Below are 6407 nucleotides of genomic sequence, written 5' to 3'. Positions count from 1 at the left end.
CTATGGAACTTAATATTTAATCTTTATCCAACACTAACTTAGGGATTTATAAAAAAGAACTCATTCACTTGAGAAGTTATTGATTTTATCCACAACAGGAAAAATATATGCATGAAACATAAAAATAAAACTATAAAAATGGCTTGTTACTGTAACAAGAGTATATTTGGAAATGGCATAGGTCTTCTCCAGTCTACTGACAGGTGTTTGATGATGAGTGGGCAGCCTTTGAGTTTATGATTCTTCCTCCGGGTATTAGAAACAATGATGATGGGAAAAAATGCAAGTTCTGAAGGCTACTTTGTTCTACTGGGTTTTTCTCATTGGCCTCATCTGGAAGTAGTTCTCTTTGTGCTTATCTTGATGTTCTACTTGACGACCTTGCTAGGCAACCTTTTTATTATTGTCTTGTCATACCTGGACGCCCATCTCCACACTCCCATGTACTTCTTCCTCTCAAACCTCTCTTTTCTGGATCTCTGCTACACCACCAGCGCCATCCCTCAGTTGCTGGTCAATCTCTGGGGCCCAGAAAAGACCATCTCTTATGCCGGTTGCATGACTCAACTTTACTTTGCCCTTGCACTGGGAACCACAGAGTGTGTCCTCCTGGTGGTCATGTCCTATGACCGTTATGCAGCTGTCTGTAGACCGCTGCATTACACTGTGATCATGAACCCTCGTTTCTGCCACCTGTTGGCTGTGGCTTCCTGGGTCAGTGGCTTTACCAACTCAGCACTTCATTCCTCCTTTACCTTCTGGGTCCCCCTCTGTGGACATCGCCAAGTGGACCATTTCTTCTGTGAAGTCCCAGCACTGCTGCGATTATCGTGTGTTGATACCCGTGCTAATGAGCTGACCCTCCTGATCACGAGCTCCATTTTTGTTCTCATACCACTCATCCTCATTCTCAGTTCTTATGGCGCCATTGCCTGGGCTGTGCTGAGGATGCAGTCATCAGCTGGACTTCAGAGAGTCTTTGGGACATGTGGAGCCCATCTTATGGTTGTATCCCTCTTTTTCATTCCAGCGATGTGCATATATCTGCAGCCACCATCAGAAAGTTCTCAAGATCAAGGCAAGTTCATTGCCCTCTTTTATACTGTTGTCACACCTAGCCTCAACCCTCTAATCTACACTCTCAGAAACAAAGATGTAAGAGAAGCAGCAAGGAGACAAGTGGGTCTAGATTGGGAGATATGACAGAGAGATCACAATTTTTGTGCTGCAACTTTCGTTCAGAGTCTGATCCATCTTGGAGGGTGTTTCCCTGCTTCTTTGATACTTATTTTAGTCTAAAACCCAGCCTTAAACTTGGGTTGTTTTTATTGGCTAATTCTGAAATATTATCTAGAGATAAATTTTTGATTTGTGACACTTCATTTTTAATAATTCCATATTTAGTGTCCATAGAAATTAGAAACTGTTTGTTTTTAACTTTATTTATTCATTTGGAGAGAGACAGAAATCACAAGTGGGGGAGGGAGAGAGAGAGGAAGAGAGAGAATCCCTAGCAGGCTTCACAGAGCACAGAGCCTGATGTGGGGGTGGAACTCATGAAACCATGAGATCATAGCCTGAGCTAAAATCAAGAGTTGAATGCTTAACCAACTGAGCCACCCAGTCACATCCTAGGGGCTGTGTTTTAAAAATAACATGCTAAGGTGTGGCTGGATCACTCATGTTGATTAAATATTGGAATCTTGACTTTGGCTCAGGTCATAATCTCATGGTTTGTGAATTCAAGCCCCGCATCTGGGTCTGTGCCAACAGCATGGAGCCTGCTTAGGATTCTTTCTCCCTGTCTGTCCTCCACTGGCTCTCTCTTTCTCCATAAATAAATAAATGAAAACTTCTAAAATAAATAAAACAAAAATAATATGCTAAATTATGGACTGAGCATTAGTATTTACAAAAAGATGGGGGCACTATTGCAAAGACATAGATGAATGAAGTTTTTGGTCATTGACAGGCATTCAATTTAATTAAATGGTAAAACGATGTATGACACTTCTTTGGTTGAAGCATACTTTTTTCAAGATACTATATTATATGAGTGCTTTATTCTATGGGTCTATATGCTTGTCACATTGAACAGCATAAAGAAATATCTGTTCAAAATGGTTCATTTGTTCACCCATCCAATTATGCATCTAATCATTCATTTATTCATTTACTTCAATACCTAAATATCTTCTAGATGTCAGATTTTGCTAAAATAGGTGAATAAAACTCTTTTTGCCTGAATTGAACTCATTTTCTGGTGGAGGAAATAACAATGTAAGGTAAAAAATGAAGTATCTTGGTTTGAATTAATGTGTCACTGGGAACAGTGCTAATAATTTATGGTAGCTTTTTAAATTTAAAACAAGGGACACCTGGGGGGCTCAGTTGGTTAAGTGTCCAACTCTGGCACAGGTCATGAACTCACTATTTATGAGTTTGAGCCTGACATTGGACTCTCTGCTCTCAGTTCAGAGCCAACTTTGGATCCTTAGTCTCTCTCTTTCTCCGCCTCCCCCCACTGTCTCTGTTAAAAATATTAAAATAAATAAATAAATAAATAAATAAATAAATAAACAAATAAATAAAATTTAAAACAGAGAGTTTGGCCTGAATCTTGAACAATAAACGCCTATAATTCCTGTAAGAGGATGATACTATTCAAAAAAACCAAACAAAACAGAATATGTGTTTAATTTGTTTTAATTGAGCTTTATTAATGACATACTGAAGGTACATCAAAACTTTTCTTTTTAAACATCATTATTCCTTGTTGACTAGAATTACTTTTTAATGTTAAAAAGAAACTTGGCCAATATCCTTTAATTTATCACTCTTAATGGTAGATAATAATACTGATGAATCATGAGTGGGAGACACTCTTAAGTAATACAGTACCAGTAGACTTCTCTTCATTTTCTACTTTTAAAGACACTTGAAAATGTATACCTTAGTTAGAATAACTTTTAAAATTGTGATTTATAGACTGCCAGCTAATGGGAATTCATAAATGGAACAACTAGGTGAAGTAATATTAGAACATTTAATATCTGAAGCAGATAGAACTAGGCTCTGAAAAAATAATATGATTCATCCAAGGGATGTCTTAATTATCTGAACAAATTATTGATTAAAAGAATTGATTGGTGCATGTTAATTTTGCTTTTAAAACTTAATTTAATATGAATATTTGTCATTAGCATGGATACTACAAAAATAAACATACATATTTTCAATTACTTAGTATTAATATATGATACTTTTCTTGTAATGACTTGATGTATTACATATATCACTCCCCCCACCATCACTTGAAATAAACTTACTTTGCATATTCTATTTCAGATTGGAAGATATGTTCAGTTGAAGTAAGTCAGCTTATATACAGGGACAGTGGGGACAATTTATTTTAAGGTGGTCTCTTAGATACTCATCAGTCAGAGAAAGGCAAATATCATAGGATTTCACTCATATGTGGAATTTAAGAAACAAAACAGATGAACATTGGTGAAGGGAAGGAAAAATAAGATAAAAGCAGAAAGGGAGGCAAACCATAAGAGACTCATTTTTAAATACAGAGAACAAACTGAGGGTTGCTGGAGGAAGGCGGGTGGGGGTATGGGCTAAGTGGGTGATGGGCGTTAAGGAGTTCACTTGTTAGGATGAGCACTGGGTGTTATAGGTAGGGGATGAGTCACTAAATTTTATTCCTGAAATTATTATTATACTAAATGTTAACTACCTTGCATTTAAATAAATACATTTCAAAAGAAGAAAAAAAGAAACTCATTACTTTTATAGCCATAATTCAGATGTTAAAGTTGTAGTTTATCACCTCTTTTAAGATCTAGATGTAATTGATCCAGATCCTATTAAGTGAATTATAAAACTAAGAAAATAAAGTGCAGGATCTCCCCTAAGTTCCTGAGTGCATTACCATTACGTGGTCTTCTGTGCTTGGACCCTTTCTGTGTATTTTGTTTTCTTCTTTCATCGTCTTTTTAATCTCTTACTAGACATGAACACTGATAGAAGGTAGAATCCCATGAACCCATCCACAACAAGGCTCATGCTTGTAACAGAATTTTTATTAAATAATCATTTTAATATTAAGTCATGTAATGGGATCTCTTTACATATCACACAAACTTTATAAAATATGAAAACATGGACTCCTCCTGCCTCCCTGAAAATATCACCATTTGGAATACCTCATGTAGCTCTCCAGCCTTTCTTTTATTAAAAAAATGTTTAGTTACTTATTTTCAAAGACAGCATGAAAAGGGGATAGACAGAGAGTAAGACAGAGAGAGATAGAATTGCAAGCAGCTCCACAGTGTCAGTGCAGAGCCTGAGGTGATTTCATGAAACCATGAGATCACAACCTGAGCTAAAACCAGGAGTTGGACGCTCAGCTCACTGAGCCACCCAGGCTCCCCCACCCTGGCTTTTCAACAGATAATGGCTGTCTTTTTCAGGTCTATTGAAGTATAATTTACATACAATAAAATCCATCCATTTAAATGTACAGTTCAATGAGTTTTGACAAATGTATAATTATGTAAATATCACACAATGAAGACACGGAACGTTTCCATGACTCCCAAAAGAACACTGTGCTCTTTTGCAATTAATTCTCTTCATCCATCTACAGCCTTAAGCAGCGATCAGTTTTCTTTCACTATAGTTTTGATTTTTTTTTAGAATGTCATATAAATGTAATGATACAGTGTGTAATCTTTGAGTTTGGCTTCTTTCACTTGGCATGATGTCTTTGAAATTTATGCATGTGTCAGTAGCTCCTTCCTTTTAAGTGATGGCTAGAATTCCATTGTATGAATAATGCACATTATATCCATTTATTTGATAATAGTCTTTTGGGAGTACTTTTTGGCTAATATGAGTAATACTATTATGAAAACTAGTAGACAAGTGTTTGTGTGGGCATGTAATTTTCATTTAACGTGGGTAAGTGCATAGTAGAATTGATGGATCATGTCCTTAGTATATGTTCACATTTATTAGAAACTGTCAGAATGTTTTCACAGGGTCTGTATCATGATCACTGCAAAGAATAGTATATGTGAGTTCCAACTGCCCACATCCTGTGTAACACTTCGTATTGTCAATCTTTATTCTTTTAGCTTTTCTAGTAGGTTTATAGTTGTATCTCATTGTGGTTTGTTTTTGTTTTTGTTTTTGTTTTTTTAAATTAAAGCATAATGAACATACAATATTATATTAGTTTCAGGTGTACATCATAATGATTCAACAATTCTATACATTATTCAATGCTCATTAAGATGTGTAGTCATCATCTGTCACCAAACAATGTTATTACAATCTTATTGACCATATTTCTTATGCTGTACTTTTTATATCCATGGCTTATTTATTTTATAACTGGAAGTTTGTGCCTCTTAATCTTCTTTTATCTATTTCATCCATCCCCACCTACCTCCCCCCTGACAACAACTTGTTTGCCCTCTGTATTTAAGAGTGTGTTTGTATGGTTTCTCTCTTTCTTCTTTAGTTAGTTCATTTGTTTTGTCTCTTAGTATCTACATGTGAGTGAAATTGAATGGTATTTGTCTTGTCTGACTTATTTCAGTTAGCATAATACTCTCTAGGTCCATCCATGTTATCATAAATGACAGTTTCATTCTTTCTTTTAATGGTATTTTCATTCTTTTTCATGGCTGAGCAATTTCCCATATCTATATGTGGCATATCTATATCTATATCATCTACATCTATATCTAATATATATCTATATCTATATCTAATCTAATCTATCTATACCATCTAAATCTATCATCTATCTATGTATATCTAATCTTTCTATACCAACCACATCATACATCTATTGATGGATACTTTAGTTGCTTTCTTACTTTGGCTACTGTAAATAATGCTGCTGTAAACACAGGGTTATGTATATATCTTTTTGATTTAGTGTTTCTATTTTCTTTGAGGGAATACCCAGTAGTGGAATTACTGGATCATGTGGTAAGTCTATTTTTTAAGGAAACTCCATAGGGTTTTCCACAGTGGTTGTGCCAGTTTGCATTCTCACCTACAGTGCACGAGGTTTCCTTCCTTTTGTGTTTTTATTTGCATTTCCTTGAGGACTGGGGATGTTCACTAACCTTTCTTGTACTTGATATATCTTACTTTGTGAAGTTTTAATTAAAATATTTTACCCTTTTGTATGGGGTCATTCACCTTCTTTATTGAGTTTTTAAGTGATATATATTCTTGACTCAAGTCCTTTGTCAGATGTTTTGTAAGTATATTCTTCTAGGCTATGGTATGACTTTTATAATCATGTGTTTCAAAGGGTAAGTTTCTAACCTTAGTGAAATACAATGTGTTATTTCTGCAAAGAAGCCTGTTGGCATTTT

General features: G+C 35.4%; 1 protein-coding gene across 1 annotated transcript; it reads left to right on the top strand.

Annotated features, from left to right (window-relative positions):
- Positions 1 to 264: 264 nt before the first annotated feature.
- On the top strand, positions 265 to 1203 carry LOC122490577 (olfactory receptor 2J3-like). Its single transcript, XM_043593226.1, has one exon. It carries the CDS (start codon positions 265 to 267, stop codon positions 1201 to 1203), a length of 939 nt encoding a protein of 312 aa, XP_043449161.1.
- The last annotated feature ends 5204 nt before the right edge of the window (positions 1204 to 6407 follow it).

Source organism: Prionailurus bengalensis, chromosome B2 (genome assembly GCF_016509475.1).
Source record: "Prionailurus bengalensis isolate Pbe53 chromosome B2, Fcat_Pben_1.1_paternal_pri, whole genome shotgun sequence".
Taxonomy (NCBI): domain Eukaryota; kingdom Metazoa; phylum Chordata; class Mammalia; order Carnivora; family Felidae; genus Prionailurus; species Prionailurus bengalensis.
The sequence above is the reverse complement of the archived record's forward strand: the minus strand, read 5'-3'. Positions and strand labels throughout refer to the sequence as shown.